Raw genomic sequence first — 19,752 nt, 5'->3', positions numbered from 1 at the left:
TTGTGCCCTAACTATGGCTTGGATAGTACTGACATATTGTAATTGTGCCCTATTTATGGCTTGGATAGTATGAACTCCAAAAAAAAATAGGATTTTTGGACACGAAGATGGACTTAGTTGTATGCAGTAATTCAGGTTTCATTAACCATTCATATTGCCTTTATCATTCTTATTGCCTTCCTCATATGTAGTTATACAATTTAAGCTCACTATAAATACCAATATTGGGTGTAATGGTATAAAAAACATACCAATATATTGTGGGATGGTATGATGTGGTATGATGTAAATACCAACATGGACGTCAATGATGTAAATACCAATATATGGTGTGATGGTATTTGATTAATACCAACAATAGGTTTTTTTATTACATACCGGGGCATTATTAATTACCATATTAGTTGTGGTTTATTTGAATCATGTAACAAGTAAGCCTTGTGATGGTTGTATTGAATTTAATAATCACATCAATTTATTCACTTATGTTTCGGTTTGTTTATGATTTGGAAACCAAACACACTTAATTGATCTAAATGAAATAGTAGATGGTATACAATATATACGAAACATAGGTTTTTTATTTATACGTTAGTGAAATGATATCTTACCATACAAACATATTAATTAAGAATTACAATAAAACGTGATATTACATAGTAGCAACAATAACCGTAATACATATTACAGCACTAATACTTAAAAGTAGGCCGATGTCCATAACATATTATACAATAACAACATAATTCCAGAAGCATAATTTTTGTTTTCCAAAATTTTACAAAATACACCCTTTTATTGTGTCGAATGGATAGTCAACTGATCCTAGCATGTCCATACTTGAGTTGTTGCAACTTTAGCTTGAAAGTGCTGCATAAAGTAACGTTGGACATTAGATGATATACCAACAGAATGCATATATCATTATATTAGTAGCACAATTACCTGAGTTGGTATAAATGGACACAAACCAATTACCTTATAGAGAAAGAAACTTGAAACAACTCATTGTAGTATACGTTGGTGGTGAGAGTTGTAGCATCTGCAAAACTTGGTTCAAATAGACGGTTCCAAACAACAAGAGGACACCACAAGGGTACCCATGAGGACATGTACACATGACACGATACTTCCCTGGCATTTCAGCAACAAGTTTCACAAGGGTTTCCCGATCTGCTCGAGATTCGGTAATGACCCACACAACTGGACAGAGCTCATTGAATAAGGTTCTAAAGTTGTGCATGAATGAAGGACGATCCACTCCCCTCGCATTCCAGTGCAGCGCAATTGTACCTCTAGGGATCAACTTGGCATTATCCGCGTCAGGGTGACGTTCACAATGGAGATCTACTTGTAAGTAACGTCGTGGCTTGTGGAACATTCTCCTCTTTGCAACACCGAAGCATAACAAGTGGCAAGTGGAATCCACTCGAACTACATGGAGAGAATTGGTGTTGGGTGCCACAAACAGCGTAGCGGGGGAAGTTGGGAAACTGTAGACCACTGGATTCTGAACCTGGAGATCGGGAGTAGGATCTAATACTGAAAATAAATTTTGTGGAAACAAATTGCTAGAACCAGATTCTCGCAACTTTGTTGATCACCACTTGAAGAATCCCAAACACCTGGATGGATGTCAGGATGATCATCCACATAGGGAAGATGCGGCACGGTAGCCTGTTCCCCATCAACCGTCATCACCCCAGCTACGAAACCATCCCGATCATTTTTGCTAGAGAACATAGCCTTGATTACATCGTCCGGATTGTGTGGGTTCCCATGATAGTATTCATTGTCACCTAGATAATATTTTGTTTGATTGTAGTCAATCTCAGGTTTGGTGTTTGATTTCAAAGGATTAAAGTAGATTAAAGCTTTAAGGTGGTAAAATATGTGGTTGCCACCTCGAATCTCATTCATGGCTGTTTGTTTGGGAAGGGAGTTATGGTTTCTGCTTCTAATGAACATTTTGTGATGTTGAATCTAGTATCTCCTTCTACATGTTATGGTTTTTGGTTCTAAGGTCACTAGATGACATAACCCATTTAGTGACCTTATGTTAGCACCTTTAAAAGATTGCCTTTAAAACAGTTCCATTAAGTGTTGGATGGTATAGTTTCATAGTACTTTCTACACCCGTGAAGGTATCATTTTTCTGACCATGGGTTCTATGCATGTAAACCTTGAACTCGATGAATTTGTATAAGTTAATACAAACACCATCCGAACTTAATCCTAACTTGAATACCATCCTGATTGCGTTTGGTATAAGTTAATACAAACATCAACACCATCCTAACTTAATCCTAACTTGAATACCATCCTGATTGCGTTTGGTATAAGTTAATACAAACATCAACACCATCCTAACTTAATCCTAACTTGAATACCATCCTGATAGCATTTGGTATAAGTTAATACAAACATCAACACCATCCTAACTTAATCCTAATTTGAATACCATCCTGATAGCATTTGGTATAAGTTAATACAAACATCAACACCATCCTGGTGGTAGTTGGTAACAGTGAGCACTGTCACTATGAAACCGCATTTTTGACAGTGAATTAAGCTTCATCTATGTACTATAGCATTTCTACTACACCATTATTCATCCCACCTTTACTAGCTTTAGAATAAAAAAAAAAGAATTAGCCATGGAAAATAAGATAAACGGTCATGAAGGGGAATCTTCAGAAGGATTCGTAACAGGATCCATGTTTCGACGTCTTACATATGCCAAAAAGGGAAAAGCGAAGGTAGAAGACTTTGATATTTGTGAAGAACTGGATGAACCCGGTGAAAGGGATGTGAAGGACACTATTGGCTCATTAGCTCTCGAAATGAGATCAAAGAGTTTAATAATCCCATTTCAGCAAGCCGTTAAGAGTGGTAAGGGTTCGAGAGCCATTCACGGAATACGTTGGCATCCCACGTACCCTTATTTGACACTTGTTGAGCTTGGCCAACCAAGTGCGTTTAAACATGAGGCTTACTGCTTAATGTTTTACCTGTTGGATGTGTACAAGATGGCTTTCATCTTTGACATGGTGAAGTTGAAGGAAACACTTGCTAAATGCATGATACACAAACGTCGGCACAAATGGCTTAAAAAATTCTTCTACATGTTTAATTCATTACAGGGTTGGTTAGAAGATGTTGATGGCCATCTTCAGACCATTGTGCCCCAATAAGGCCAATGGGGTATTATTATTTTGGGCCGAAAGTTCTCCGGAGAGAATGGAATAGGGGTTCATGTTGCCGAAAAGGTGAACATCACATATGAGTGGGTCAAGTTCTCTGAATACAATGTGAAACAAGATTTCCAATGGCACCTAAATGACGACAAATTCATCGAGTTCAAGGTTATGATGATGGAGGCTAACGGTGTAGATGTCATGAGCAACATGGATATCCTCCTCACTGATCCGTACTTAATATCTCAACATCCCCAAGAGTACAGGATTCGTATGGATTACGCGGAGGCTAAATTCCAACGGCAATTCTCGGATAAGTATTTGAAATCAAACTCCGGCACCACCACTGATACGGATGGGGAGTGAAGAAATATAATCATGTGTTGTTGCAGATGCATTAGTATCATAGTACGCCTTTTGATGGTACCTGTTATAATACCATGATATAATAAGATGGTATCAATCGCATACATATTGGTAGCTGAATTACAAGTATTGATAGCTGAATTACAAGTATTTAATTCTTTATTAAAAATTCAGTTTATGGTGGTATTTCGAAGTATTTAATGAAGTAATTACTCTAAATGTTTGTTTAGAAGAATTTTGCATTTTTAATGGTGTTGTTATGTTTTGTTTTAGCAGAGATGGTATCCCATACAAACCTACAATATTTTACATAATAAGTTAGTTCGATGTAATTACATAAATAGTATGATGACATGACATTTTGAATACCAATTGCATTTCAAGATTCCAAACAATATAACAACATACTGATATGGTATTATTTATAGACATTATTCCTAACAACATCCTATAAATGACACAACCCATGTAATGACCTTGGCGTGTGACAGGCTAAAGTCGTAGTCACCTAATCAAAAGTAATTACCTGAGTCCTCTAACTAAAGTAGATAGGGAAGTAGGGTCGAATCCACAGGGAAACAAGTCTTTCTATTCCTAATTAATTATTATAATCTAAATTATTAAAGTAACCAAGAGTTGTTGTGATTAAAGATTATACTACGAAGAATATGAGCAAGGAAAATAAAGTAGGGAGAAAACAAATATTAAAAGGCCTAGGGCATAGGTTCACCAATAAATAATATTTTAGGGTAAAACATAATAATCAACCATCAATGTATCAATTAATCAGATCATAATTAAAGGGCTTTCGCTACGTATTACAATCACAGAGTTAATTTACCGGTATTAAATCTCATCTCTCGAATCTCGACTTAACCATTTATAAATTAACCTACCTATTGAAACTAGGCCTAAATATCAATTCTCATCTCTCGAATCTCGAATCAATATTGCATAACTCATACAATTAAACCAGCGCTAATCTAATTGCATAGTATTAAATCAATCAATAGGAAATTAATCTAGCATTGACAATCAACAATAATAAATTACCCCTTCATATTATTTATGGATCCCCATAAACCCTAGAAAGAAAACTACTCACGCATAATTAAATATAAACTAAACAAAGCAATTAAACAAGACATGATAGAAGAAATAAAATAAATAACTGAGATTAAACCAAGAGTTGTAGAAAGAGAAACAAGAGAGAAAATAATACTAAGAGTTTAATTAAGGGAGAGAGAGGGAAAAGTTAGAGAGTGAAAAGAGAAAAGAAAACTAATCTAAAACTAAAACTAAAATCAACTAATGAAAAGCCTACCCTCCTACGCACTACTACCTCCCTTATATAAGGAAAGTAAGATTAATCCCACCAAAACTTAAACTAAATAAAGATAAAAATTGTGAAATAAAATCCTAACAAAGTAACTAAGCATAAAACAAATCCTAAGATTCCTACCAAAAGTCTGACAAGTAAATCTTAAAACTCCTAATTCTAACAAACTTAATCACCCCGCCTAACTCCTCCTTCAAAGCCCAGACATATCCAAGCCCTAAACTAAAAACCGACAACTATAGTTTTAGCTGAAGACGTGTTTGCTTGATCGGGCCCGAGTAGTTCTTTTCCAGTTGGGATGCCGGGCTATTTTCTTTTGGGCCCAAGCTTTCTTCCTTGTATTTGTTGGTTCGTAATAATAATATACGAAGTACAACTTGTATAATCTTGGACTTTCTCATGTATCGAGCCCTTAATCACCGAACTAAATTTCTTTAACTCGTTCTTGGGTTTTAAATATACGGTCATAAAATACACTCCGACTTCAATGTCTTCGTAGTAGCTCAATAAGCTCGGGAATTATCATAATTATGCAAAATCCTACAAAATAAAACCAGCTCTACAAAAACACTAAAAAACGTATATTAGTAATAAAAATAGCTCCGTAGAGCTCAAATAAGCACAAAAATGACCGTGGGACGGGGAATAAAAATATATATAAAATAGACTCATCAGCGTGGTGTGTCCATTAGTACCGACCTCATATACATTGATACCAACCTCATATACATTGATATATACAAACCTCATATACACGATCAGCTTGATTGGTATACATTAGTATTGATATGTCCGTTTTATATAGTGATTTACCCCCGTCCCTTGGTCGTAATTAGTAGTGTTTTTGGCTATTTCGAGCCACTTTTATTACTAATTGGTGTTTTCTAGTGTTTTCGTAGTTTTGTTTCAGTTTTGTAGGAAATTGCATATTTGGAGCATTTTCCCGGATTTTCGAGGAGCGACTACGAGCATTGGAGAACACGATCACTCATGATAGCCCAAGACCGGTTGGAAGAAGCAAATCGGTGATTAAGGGCTTGGTATTGGAAATCCCGAGGCTTTTGTGCCAAGTTCGAAGACCCAAGGAAGAAAACTCGATTGGGCCGAGGATGAGAGGCCCAATCGAGGTTTATATTGATGCCCAAGAAGCAGCCCGGACTCGAGGTGCCCCGCCCGAAGGCGCGCCCGGCCGGGCGGGGCAAAGCACCATTCAAGAGGAGCACGCGCCCGGCCGGGCGCGAGAAAGAGAGTCAGCGAAGAAAGGCGGGACCGGTCGGGCGGCCTCTTGCCCGACCGGGCGCGATTATTAGGCGAGCTAATTGTTCTCCGATTTAGCTTTTTGTTCAATTTAGGACTCTTGCTTAGTATTAATGTATTCTTATTAGGCAAGTTTAGACACTTCTCTACTCTATTATTATTTTCTTCTCTCTCTACTTAGACTCTCTCTCTCTAGACTTTTATTTTCTCTTGTTCCTAAACTCTATTTGTAATTCCGTCGATTCGGTACGATTTCTCTTTTATTAATCTCAGTATTTTTTTTCCTTCAATTCCTTATGCCTTGTTTAATTACTTTGATTTGTTTAGCTTTGATCATGTCTAAGTAGTTCTTTTTCTAGGGTTTATGGGGATCTAATAAATAATATGAAGGGGTAAATTATGATTGTTAATTGTTAATGCTTAATTGATTTCCTATTGATTGTTTAAATGCTATGCAATTAGATTTGGCCAGGTTTAATTGTATGAGTTTAGTAATATTGATTCGAGATGAGAGAGATGAGAATTGATGTTTAGGCTTAGTTTCAATAGGCAGATTAATTTATAAATGGTTAGGTCGAGATTCGAGAGATGAGATTTAATACCGGTAAATTAACTCTGTGATTGTAATACGTAGCGAAAGCCCTTTATGATCTGATTAATTATTGCATTGATGATTGATTATTATGTTTTACCCTGGAATATTGTTTATTAGTGAACCTATGCCCTAGGCTTTTATTATTATTGATTTCTTCCTGATTTATTTCCCTGTGGATTCGACCCTACTTCCCTATCTGCATAAGTTAGAGGACTTAGGTAATTATTTTTTATTAGGTGATATGACTTTAACCTGTCGAGTATCAACCTCATATACATTAGTACCAACACCATATACATTGATACCAACCTCTTATACACCATCAGTTTGATTGGTATACATTAGTACTAACCTCATATACATTAGTACCAACACCATATACATTGATACCAACCTCTTATACACCATCAGTTTGATTGATATACATTAGTACCAACCTCATATACACCATCAGCTTGATTGGTATATGTCATAACACAATGATACCATTTTTATGACACATACTGATATGCTTGTATATATAGACATTATTCCTAACAACATCCTATACATTGATGTGTTCATATCAAAAACATTTTTCTTCAAAATTTCCTCCCCATAAATTCATTTACAACAAAAGTAAGTTTTCAAAATTATTACTCAAGAAATCTCAAATGTGTTAATTTATAATATTTGCGGAGTTATTGTGGTAGACTACATATTTTTTTCGCATACATATTTTCATAATCAACAAACAATGGGACTGAATACCAACTTAACCTCAAACCACAACCAATTTCAATCAAAATATGATGCATCTTAACTTGAACCTACCATAATGTAATACAACCATTAACTCAAACCTACCATAATGTAATACATTCGTTAAACCTACCATAATGTAATACAACCATTACCATAATGTAATACAATCATTAAATCAACCTACCTAGTAGTTTGAATTACATCTAGGGGTGTCCATTATTCGGATAAAAACCGAAATCCAATCCAATCCAAACGGATCCAAACTTTAAATCGGATCGGATCGGATCGGATTGAATTTTTTTGAAAATTCGGATTTTCGGATCGGATCGGATTGACCTTGTTTGGATCCAAAAAACCGAAATAACCGAATTATGAAAGTGTTATTTTACAAAAAAAATATTGTTAATATTAATCATGTTAAACTATGTTCATGATTATAATAATATTAATAATGTAAACCTATGTTTTCAATATTTGTATAAATCATGTACTACTATACTTTCAAGAATTGAATTTTATTATTGCAATTTTATTTTTGTAATCGCATTAGACCCAAAAAATTTAGCAATGTATTTTAATTCGGATTTTCGGATTGGATCCAAATAACTGAAATATAATTCGGATTGGATCGGATCAGATTTGGTAACTAATTCGGATCGGATTGGATTTGAAAACTAAAAACCGAAATTTATTTCGGATCGGATTGGATTTGGGCTAAATCCAAACCGAAAACCGAATGGACACCCCTACTTACATCCACCTACCATAATGTAGTTCAATTAGTAGCAAAATATACATTATATGGTATTCTACTTTGGCATACCCATATTCAAAAAACAAGGCATCCACCTCTACGGTTAGGAATCATCCATGGGTTGACCTATATATTAACAAAATCATCAACCCATGGGCCTGTATACCAACTGGAACATCAAAATATGCAATCTGTTCTGTGACAGGATTACTAACTAACAACACTAATGAAATCAGTTTCCTTTGTTGGTATCCCAATCTTGCACTAACTTCTGAATATCCGCACGACGTTCGTTCGCCGCGCTGCGAAGGTCACTCGACAACAGTCTCGCTCTACCAATTTCTAGTGCCTCCTGCATAGCATTTATAAACGAGTCAAATATTATGTTAGTACTCGTACTATATAATATACATGGACATATACAATATAAAATAAGAGACTAAAAGCAACTATTTGTGACTTTACCCAACGAAATTTGGTTTCAAACCGTTCCACACAGTTCTTAATGCAAGATAACATTATTGCGCCGTCACTCAATCTATAACACCGGCACGCGGGAATGAGTTAGTAAAATAAGTTGGCGTCAATGTTCATCATAAGGTTACAAAATACGAAAAATATCCTTACTCATCAGTAGGTTCTTGGATGTCAACAGGTTCCACCACCCATGTCAACATAGGTCCTTCTTTCCACTTGTCATCCAAGTGCTTCAGAATTTTGTCCATTCCCGCTGACAGGCTAAAGTCGTATCACTTAATCAAAAGTATTACCTAAATCGTCTAACTAAAGTAGATAGGGAAGTAGGGTCGAATCCACAGGGAAACTGGTCTTTCTATTCCTAATTAATTAATATAATCTAAATTATTAAAGTAACCAAATTGTTGTGTTTAATATGAAACTATACTACGGAGATTAAGTTTAGGGAGAAAATCAATAATAAGAAGGCCTAGGGTCACAGGTTCACCAATAATTAATATTGCGGGATAAAACATAACAATCAATTAATCAACATTGCACAGATAACATGATTAACAGGCTCTCGCAATTTATTAACCAACATAGATCTAGCAGGCTCTCGCAATTTATTAGATCTAAATTCCTATTGAAAATAGCCTTTAATATTAAATTAACATCTGCTCGATTCATCAATTCAATATTGCTAAACATTCACAATCAAATTACATCTGCTCGATTCATAATCTAATTGCAAAGAATTATAACAATTTAATAAGAAATTATCATGCAATATAATCAACAATAATAAATTATCCCTTCATATTAATTATGGATCCCCATAAACCCTAGAATTAAACTACTCAGACATAATTAAATCTAAAACATGCAAAGTAATAAAGTAAGACATGAGGAATTGAAAGGAAGAAATTACTGAAATTAATTAAAGTAGAAATCGTACCAAGACGGCGGAATTACAAAGTAGTCAAGAACAAGGGAAAAGTAGAGAGAAAAGTCTAGAGAGAGATAATATTAAGTAGAGAGAGAAAGTAAAAGGGAAAGAGTCAGTAAAATAATTATCCTAAAAACGTACTTAAACAAAAATCTAACAACTCCTAATTAGAAGCTAAGTGCTTCGTGAAACTCAGCTCCCCAGAAACACGCGCCCGATCGGGCTAAGGGCCGCCCGATCAGGCGTGCCTTTTTCTCGCGTTCCCTCGCAGCACACTCCGCCCGATCGTGTTAAGCTTGCACGATCGGGCGCGCCTTGCACGATTCCTCACTTGCTGCTGCATCGCCCGATCGGGCTAAGTCTTGCTCGATCGGGCCCTTGTGGCTCCTCGAGGCTTGGACTTCGATTGGGCTCGACTCCTCGGCCCAATCCGAATCTCCTCTTCGGGTCTTGAATACTCGGTCCAAATACCTCGGTATTCCAAATACCGAGCCCTTAATCACCGGCTCGAAGGCTCTAGCCGGCCTTGGGCTTCAACGATGGTCGTGATCCTATAATTCCCGTAGTCGCTCCGTGAAAAACCCGGGAAATAGCTCCAAAGAGGCAATTTCCTACAAAACTCATCAAAGACTACGAAAACACTAGAAAACACCAATTAGTAATAAAAGTGGCTCGAAAGAGCCAAAAACACTACTAATTATGACCAAGGGACGGGGGTAAATCTCTATATAAAATGGACATATCACCCGCCCTCTGGTTTAATGGAAAAATGTTGGTTACCATTTGAATATAAAAAAATGAAAGCTATTAAATTATCTGTTATATACACACCAACTCATCTAGCACGTCATCGTGGATGAAAGCTGGTTCGAAGTGAGTGGAATCTATAAGCCATATCTTTTCATCCTTCAAGTGAAAGGCCGCACACCACCAGTGATCTTCCTCAAGCACGGGAACAAATACCTTTCCATAATATTTGTAATCATATAATATTAGTTAACATAATATTAGTTATCATAATATGGCATATAAATCAAGTATTAATATGTCAGGCACATGAATCTCTTATTATTAATCATAATATGGCATATATATCGAGTATACAACTCACAACAGTGATATTCTTTGTGAGGACACCACGAAAAGCATCACAATATTTGTCGGTAATGTCTTTAGGCGAAGCAGACTTATCCATAATAGTAAGTTGCAAAATTGATACCCAAGGAAAACACCATTATCTAAAATTGTGAATATATAGCAGCAAAATAAACGTAAAATTATATGTAAATGTCACGTACTGCAACCAAAGGATCGAACATCAGTCTGTGACTACGTCCCTCAAACTACACGGACCACTTTTTTGTGTACAACTTTGCAGCTGCCCTAACATACTGTGTCCCCACTCAGCTTTTTGTACTCAGAACACCATGGCAGAACTCCTTGCATACATCCTGGCCTTCACATGCAATCAAAGTAGGGCCACTGCAAACAAACGTGGCATTTATATTCTGTACATTAAATGTGATGAAATCATACATCAGAATTGCACAAGTGGTCCGATACCTTCCCATATCCGGAGTCCATGACCGGACATAACTTAGATATCGTCGATCTTGTTTCGTAAGCACGTGACCCTTTCTACCAAACTGCAATCCTTTTTCAGAAGGCTTGCGGAGACGTTTTGCTACACTATCCCTCTTCCTTTTACATGGTTTTGTTTGAAACATCCCCAATGTCCTGGGAAATAGCCCCCCCTTACCAGTACTGATGTCATCCTCCATACCACCAGCACCTCCCGCCAGTGGCGGATCCAGGATTTTATGGGTGCTGGGTCACCGCCAACCATCGACCGCTTAGTTTCTCCAAAATCCAAACCCCTAAAGTGGGAGGTTAAATACTATCCAAGATAATTTAACTTGAGTAATTGCATATTTATTTATCACAACTAGTAAAACTGAACAAAGATCATACCCAATTACAAGACTACTATTTGTCAAAAAAAAATTACAAGTCTACTAGTTGCATTATATTGCTTTATAGCCTCTGGTCACAAATATGGGTAAAAAAAATGTCAAACTCCTACAAAATTTGGTACTCCGTATACCCAGATGAAATTTCTTATTATGATTGACAAAATAAGCATTGGGATTAATGGGTAGATCTAAATTGCAAAAATCACAACCAAAGTTAGATAGAACTACTTTGACAAGACTTGATTAATCAAAGAACATCCCTTAGTACATAATTATAGTATATAATAAAATTCATCTATGTACAAAATAAAATGTAAGGAAAATAATTAAAAAGAAAGACACCTTAATACTCTTATCATGCTACAATTCCTACTCATAATAGTATTGCATAAGATAATTTAAAAGAATAATTTAATTCATAAAAAAAATAATAAAGAAAAATTAAAAAATAAAAAAAAAACATTAAAGTGTTTGGTTTGGGACTTGATCCTGCGCCAAACTATGTTAGAAATGTCACTTATAGCTTCCAACCACTGAACCATAAGGAAGCATAGCTAATACATTGTCTTTCAAATTTTTTATATCCCTTGAATTTCCCGATCCTGTGACCCAGCGTGAACAACGCTGGGTCCGCCACTGCCTCCCGCAACACTCCCACCAAATACAGCACTAAAATCAATTTCACCAAGTACCTGGTTCTATAGACATGTCACCAACACACAGCAGATACCTCAAATATCGAAATACAAACAAAACTAATAAAAGGCACCAAACAATCAAGACGTTTAAAAAAAATCATTCCAAACATTACTAGAGACATTTATCCGCAAACTAATAAAAACTAATAAAACAACCAAGGTTAGGTGTAGGTGTCTTTACAACAAGAGCTTAAAAACCAGCACTAGAGTATTTCAGTGTTACAGTTGTGGGACCTCATTCCAGTTGACTCACCATATCTGCAAGGCTCATAAGTGGTTCAGTATGGCCAGTTTGGCCACCACCTTCAGCCTCAATGGGTTGTCCCCTGCCCATTTCAGCTCCCTTACACTGAGCCTCTGAGTTAGCAGCACCCTCAACGACCCTTAAGGATCCACCATCGTCCTTTGCATTTGCATTAGGTTGGGCCTGATGAGAGTCATCATTTTGATGATCAAGGTGTCCTAGCTGTCCATTTAGAGTGCTCGTCCCTACAATCTGCTCATTATGCTCATCAAGTTGATTTTCATCCGAAGACACCGAAAGAACTTTGTGTTCAGCTTTCTTCTCCAAGGGTGGCTGAATAACCACCCGGCTCCCACAGCTGTAAAGTTGCTCGAGCCGATGAAGCCATGGTGTCATAGCCTTCAAAACCTGCAATAAAATCAAAATAATTATGTAAACACAAGCACATAAAGAGGGGGGAAATCTATCAAGTAAACACAAGCACATACCCAACATTTTCTGTAAATTGATGAAAGAGGAACAAAATCCTTCTACCTAAAACTTGTAAGTACTATAATTGGACCATATCAAGAATTCGACCAGCAGCACTTCTGCCTACCAGGTGCCATTGAGGAACGAGCAACTTATTTTTAACTCAAAAACAAAGTGAAAAAAATGGCTCAAAAATTGGGTATGTCCTGTAAATTTTGTTTATGTTTCCTATGTATGTTACTCTAATTGTAAGATAAGAGTACGTCAAATTTTTTGATGCGAGAATAGGGGACTTAGTTAATGTAAGTTGAAGTCTGGAAGTAGTTAATCAGCATAGAACAAAGGAATGGGCACCTTGCTGCCGAAATATGGAACAAGGTGCAGAAGTGGACAGCTTAAGGCAAAAGTCCAGCTTGTTGGAGTTCTACAGAAGTAGTAGCAAGCAGCTTATTGGAGTTCTACAGAAGGAGTAGCAAGCAGCCAAGAGAACTGGCATATTGGGACAAACCAAGGTTAAAGCAGCTTATGCTTGTATATATTACTATCATTCTTCGAAATTTAAATGAGAGGTATAATTAATCAAACCAAGAGCATTAAATCAAATTACTATCTAATTTAAAAAAATATATACTTGTATATATCACTATCTACTAGTGACAAGAACATAATATATTCTATATGGTCCTTTTCATGTCATGTCTCATGATCCTTCAATCTGCCATCATGCATTGTCTAAATCCCTAACTAACTTGACTTTTTAAAATTCCCATTTGTTTTTATCAAACCGTTAAGTGTCGTTTATTAGCATTTTCTAAGGGATGTCCCAATAAACTGTAATTAGAAGAATCTATAAAAGCGACTTTAATTAAGTAGATCAAACATCTTTAGAAAGATAAGCTTAGGAATTGTTTTAATTTTGATTATTTGGAACCACAATTATCACATATTCTCATGTGGTGTACAGCAATCCAAATATACTAGTACCACTATACTGCTGAAAAATGAGTTAAATTAACATATGAGCGCCACTGTATGTGTTCATCTCCCTCCATCTCTAAACGTTCTATTTATTTGAATGGTCCCATAAAGACACAAAAAAAAAAAATTATTTAAAACCTATATGTAACTTTTTTTTTTATTGGAGAGCCACTCAAATTTAAAACAAAATACGTACTACGTAATTAAAAATTATTTTTCCTTTTTACTCTTGATATTTTCCCATTTCATAAGTCTAATCAATCTATTCTTTCTTATTCTATGTACTTATACTTTATTCCAAATTTTACAATTGATTTCGTTAACACCCCTTACCTATATGCTCTTGGTAAGTAATTCAGGAGATCATGAGCAAATATTAATCTGGACCTTACCAGAAACTATGTTCACGATATCATTGGCATCGTTGCTCTGCATTTTACTAATGCCTATTACAGCAGAGGTATAAGCACATGATAAAATTCAGCAGAAATCTTACTAGAAAGGTGCTTTGATAAAGGAGAAAGCAAACAAATTAACCTTACTTTGCTATGTACGACTCTCCTCAATCCCTCAACATCCTTTTAATAAGTTTAACCACTTCACAGATTTTTTCAATAAATTTAACCACTTTACAGATTTTCAAAATAACTCAATAACCATATGGTAATAGAAGACGAATAAACCAGCAATGAGCCCCAAAATTTACAAGAAACAGAAATTACAGCTTATACATATAGCCCCATCATGCCCTACTACTAAATATAGTTTGCCTACCTCATTTGCAACCGTGACTTCAAAGGGCTCAACACTGTCTCACGGGATCCAAGGATGCCTCTCCCCATAAGCCACATCCAATGACTACAGAAACAAGTGCACAACAATCAAAACAAGCGGAAAACACGTAAAATAACAACAAATTACCAATTTCATTACAAACAAAGTACTTACTTTCATCAACCCATAGTCTTTGGATTTCTTCACATCCTTCTCATATCCTTCTCTAATCTTCTCCACAGTCCATACCTCAATCCTCGGATACACACCCCACCTCATCGGAGTCATACAAAGCCGATCGAGGTAGAAAATCTGAAACGAATTTACAAAAATCTCAGCCTTAAAGAGTGTGATATAAAATAATGAAGCCCAAAGACAGAGACAGACCATTTGCATAATCATGTACTTTTAAAAAGTAGCCTTACTTATAAATTTACATGTAAATAATCATTTTCACACAAACAACTACCAGCATAATCAAAATCTTTGACCTCCGTCGTGAGAGAGTAAAGCATGAAATGTCAACGTAGAACCAATATATAAACCAAATAAACTACTATATAAACAATAACTAACCATGAGAAAAAGAGAACATCCACCCGCCCCTGCAGCATAACCAGAAGGTTCAAATCTAGCAGCAAAGTCCCTAGCACATGTCATGAGCCACTCATGCGCCAAAGTGCACCAATCATAATCCCGTGCTTCCACTCCAACACAAACTGGAGGACCCAGAGAAGCTGCCAAATGTTTTCCTCCTGTAGTCGGGCATATCAGCCCCCCCATCATCGCTACCAAAAAACCAATCATGAAATCATCTTGGTCCCTCCTCGTAATAACAGGCATTGTCAGAATTTTCGCAACAGCCAGGTCCACAGACATTCCACACCTACCATTCTTATCTTTAACACCATACAATTTTTTAAGTACATAAGCATATTTTTCTTCGAATGCCAAACCACCATCACTCACTTTCCTTGGAAGGTCCTTACTTTCGGCAGGAAGATTAAAGATGCAACGCCATTGTGTAGGGCAGAGCGGCACCTGCCTTCCGTCGCCCATTTCAAAAAGTCCAGACCATCAACCCTACTCATCAGCCAATAAGCAAACCCCCGACAAAACTTTCCATTCTTCAACTTAATGACATGGAAAAGGTCACCGAAGCCACATCTTTCGATTATCGCACGCCTATTCTTATCCTCTTTCAACTTTTCCAACAATCCACCCATTGCGTCAACTTTGCACTTGAAGTTTGCGAACTAGAACAAAAAATTACCAATGCGTCATCAATAACACAAAGCCCCCTAAAAAGATCATAAGATTGCTGAAGAAAAAAAATTTAGCTTTATACCTTCCCAGAACAGTAAGTTTTTTGTGTAACAACAACTACGCCTTTTTCTTTCACCATTTGACCTTGAGACTGAACACCTTGGCCTTGTGGCTGAAACACTTGAGGCTGAAACACTTGTGCCGAAAATCTTGGGACTGAAAACTTGGAGACTGGAAACCATGTTGCTGAAAAGCTTGTGCTTGTGGTTGAAATCCTTGCGGTGGAAAGCCTTGAGGTTGAAACCCTTGTTGTTGAAACCCTTGTGGTTGAAAATCATGTGGTTGCAAACCTTGTGGTTGAAACCCTTGTGGATAAATTCCTTCTTCCTGCAACAGTTATATGAGCTAATTCAATGACACTAAGCTCAATACTCTATTAGCAGAACTGAAAGTTCAGTAAAGTGTTGACATTAATAAAGAGATTAAGCTATCACATGTCTTCTACCAATTTTGAAAGTTCCCGCAGAATGAGCAAAACATAATAGGAGAGACAATAATTCAAGAAAAATTTCCAATAGCTACCATGGCTAATAGTTATTAATGCTTGCAGACTTTCATGAAAGATATGAATTCCCATCTATCTACCATGGCTAATGTTTGGTCTCGTGCTGATGACCGTGAGCAAGATACAGCGGATAAGTGTAACAAAGTCTTGGGTGAACTATTACAGTTAGATGGCTTAACCCCAGCTGAGGCTTTGGAGGCAGCAAATATTTTAACCGCTCAATATTTTTTTTAATTGTCCCACCTATTTGAAAAAGCAGTATGTCAAAAGTCTCTGTTGCAGACTTGCAGCTACCTTGTAGGAGAGAGGTTCTATGTATTTTAAAAATATCTTGTAAATTTAAACTATACTCCTTCCATTTAATACAAAGTACATGAATAATTTATTACTTTTGCTTTCAGTTTTGCGATTTGACTATAAATAACATTATTAAAGCATGCTAGGTGATATTAATACTAGGTGATAAGAGTTGCAGGGGAAACTGGGGAAAAAAAAATTACTGTATAATGTTGAACATTTTGAATTTAGAGCTGGTTAATCATTAACAGAAGTAGATCTCTGGGCAAATGTGTTCGTTAAATCATCGACCTCAATTTCAGGCATTCCAGAATAATTCACAAATAAGCTCTAACAATCTGGCTAAGAACCTTAATCAAATCCAAACTAAGCCCTGACATTAAAAAGCAATTCAATAACAAAAGTAGCAAATAAATGCGTCCACACATTTACTTTCTAACAAAAATCAGGGATAGCGTAGAAACAAACAAACAATAATGTAAAGGTAGTTCACACACACCTCGCTTATCAATTGGTGTGGGTGTACAGGAACTTCGGCCCGCTTCCTGCTACTAGACAGCAGTGGAGCGGCAGATGCCGTAGGTGGTGCCCTTGGTCGTGGCTTAGATGCTGCCTTTGGTGCCCTAGGTGGTAGTACAGCAGATTTTTTCCGACCAAAACCACTCCGCGTTTCCTGGACATCTGGAATGCGTCTTCGCCGGACCGGAAATACTTCATTATCATCGAATATAACATCCTCACTAGTAGCGACATAATCCTCACCTTGAGAAAAATCATCCTCACTGCCGGAATCAGTATCATCATCATCATAAAGAACATCTGCTTCTGGCTCCAAATTTATTTCCTTCTGCTTCCTTTTGCGATTAGCGGGATTGCTCGAAGAAGCAGGTTGATCTCTCATTATCTCACGGACACTAGCCTGCGAATACACAAATCAATAAAGCTGCACCCCCTAAGAGACTAACTAATAGGTTAAAATTACACATAATACCAATAAAATATATCACTATCCAATTTACTCACCCCAATACTACTTCGTGGTCCAATTGAAGAGTCGCCTTTCTTAAACACCATGGCTGTGGTTGTTTGACACACACACACAAGCCATTTAGATGTTTTAGGACGACAACCAACACAAATACACAAATACAAACCAAACACAAATACACAAATAAGACAAACACCGGCATCTAACATAATATCTAAGTTTTTTATTCACCCCGCCTAATCAAAAACAACATAAGAAAAACTCCAACAAACTAGTTATGATTCCAACATAATAATCTCATATAAACTTTTCTTACTATTTTTCGAAATATAATTTAGAACATATACAAGTTATGATTACAAGCGTTGTTGATGGTACACTTTACCATACCAACAACATAATTATATGTACCAACCACATTACCATACCAACACAACATAATTACATGTACCATACCAACAACATAATTATATGTACCAACCGCATTACCATACCAACACAACATAATTACATGTACCATACTAACAACATAATTATATGTACCAACCACATTATTAATGGTGCAACAACACATGAATAACTTTAATTACATATTCAACAAAAAAAAAAAAAAAAAAAAAAAGACACTACCAACCAAAAAAAATCCATGTATAACAAAAAATTCAATTTGGTAATGGGAATAAAGGGTACTAGAAGTTGGATAAAACCAAAAAACTTATTAAAATAAAGCTTTTTATTATTATAACAATAAGAACAAGAGTCCGAGAAACCCTAAAAAAAAAAAAACTAATCAAATTGCATATCACTTACTTCAACATGAATTTGGGTTATATATTAAGATACTATACTAAGATCAAGCCTTCTAAAATAGTCTATTTTAATACCACTGTCCACCATTTTACGACAACAATTTTCCCCCAAATTTCAAGACACCACTCCATTTGAAACATCAAAACCCTACATACAACTATATACTATAAAATTCCTAGAAAATCTAGCTAAACACGCATAATATAGCATAAACACGCATAATAGAACACAAAATTACTCAAATTCCCCCAAATTACCCAAATCCCATAAACCCTAACTTCAAAATTGCATGTACAAAAACTTACAATTACGGAGGAGATTCACCGGAATTAAGTGTTCGTCGTCCTTCGCCGTCGACACACCGTTCACCGTTCACCACCGTCTTCTTTGCTTTCTTTCTCGCTCTATGTGCTGCTTTCTTTCTCACACTTTCTTTCTCACTCTTCTCGTGTTCCCCTCTTTTCTATGGGATATTCTCTCTCTTCCCTTTTTGTTTCAACTTTCAAACCCTTTTGTTACCTCTCTCTCTCTTCCCTTTTTGTTTCAACTTTCAAACCCTATTGTTACCTCTCTCTCTTCCCTTTTACTCCCTTTTTTTTAATTTACCTGCTGCTTGCTCTGCTTGCTTGGGCCCCACCAGTCTTTTTGGTTTACTCAAATAAAACAACAAAGGCAAGGGAAAATTACTAATTTACCCTTAGTTGAGTCCAAAGTGGATTCAACTTAGTTGAGACCAAGAAATGCTCGTCAATTTAGTAGCATTACAAGAGTTACAACTAACTATTATACCATTACACTATCAATGGCATGATTCCTCAACCTAATGGTACACATTAACTTCAAAAGTACACCACTGTAAAATAATAATAATAATAATAATAATAATAACAATAAATAAATAAATTAGTACCATTACAATAATTTATAGTACTATTTCACTATCAATGGTACATTTTTCACATCTCAAAAATATCAATGATTATTTTTAAAGTATTACCAATATGCTCCATTATGTACCAACAAATATATAG

The 19,752-nt window shown here is 36.1% G+C and overlaps 1 protein-coding gene across 1 annotated transcript; it reads right to left on the bottom strand.

Moving 5' to 3' along the window:
* Nucleotides 1-11,824: 11,824 nt before the first annotated feature.
* LOC145614953 (uncharacterized) lies at nt 11,825-19,723 on the bottom strand. The gene is made up of 7 exons (XM_081670034.1): nt 19,027-19,723; nt 17,423-17,842; nt 16,144-16,448; nt 15,372-16,051; nt 14,970-15,107; nt 14,796-14,879; nt 11,825-12,980 (listed from the first exon to the last, which is right to left on the bottom strand). The coding sequence occupies exons 4-6, from the start codon at nt 15,852-15,854 to the stop codon at nt 14,835-14,837; spliced, it is 666 nt and encodes a 221-aa protein (XP_081526160.1). The 5' UTR covers nt 15,855-16,051; nt 16,144-16,448; nt 17,423-17,842; nt 19,027-19,723; the 3' UTR covers nt 11,825-12,980; nt 14,796-14,834.
* Nucleotides 19,724-19,752: the final 29 nt, after the last annotated feature.

This window comes from Chenopodium album, chromosome 25 (assembly GCF_948465745.1).
Source record: "Chenopodium album chromosome 25, dcCheAlbu1.1, whole genome shotgun sequence".
NCBI classification, from domain to species: Eukaryota; Viridiplantae; Streptophyta; class Magnoliopsida; order Caryophyllales; family Amaranthaceae; genus Chenopodium; species Chenopodium album.
The sequence above is the reverse complement of the archived record's forward strand: the minus strand, read 5'-3'. Positions and strand labels throughout refer to the sequence as shown.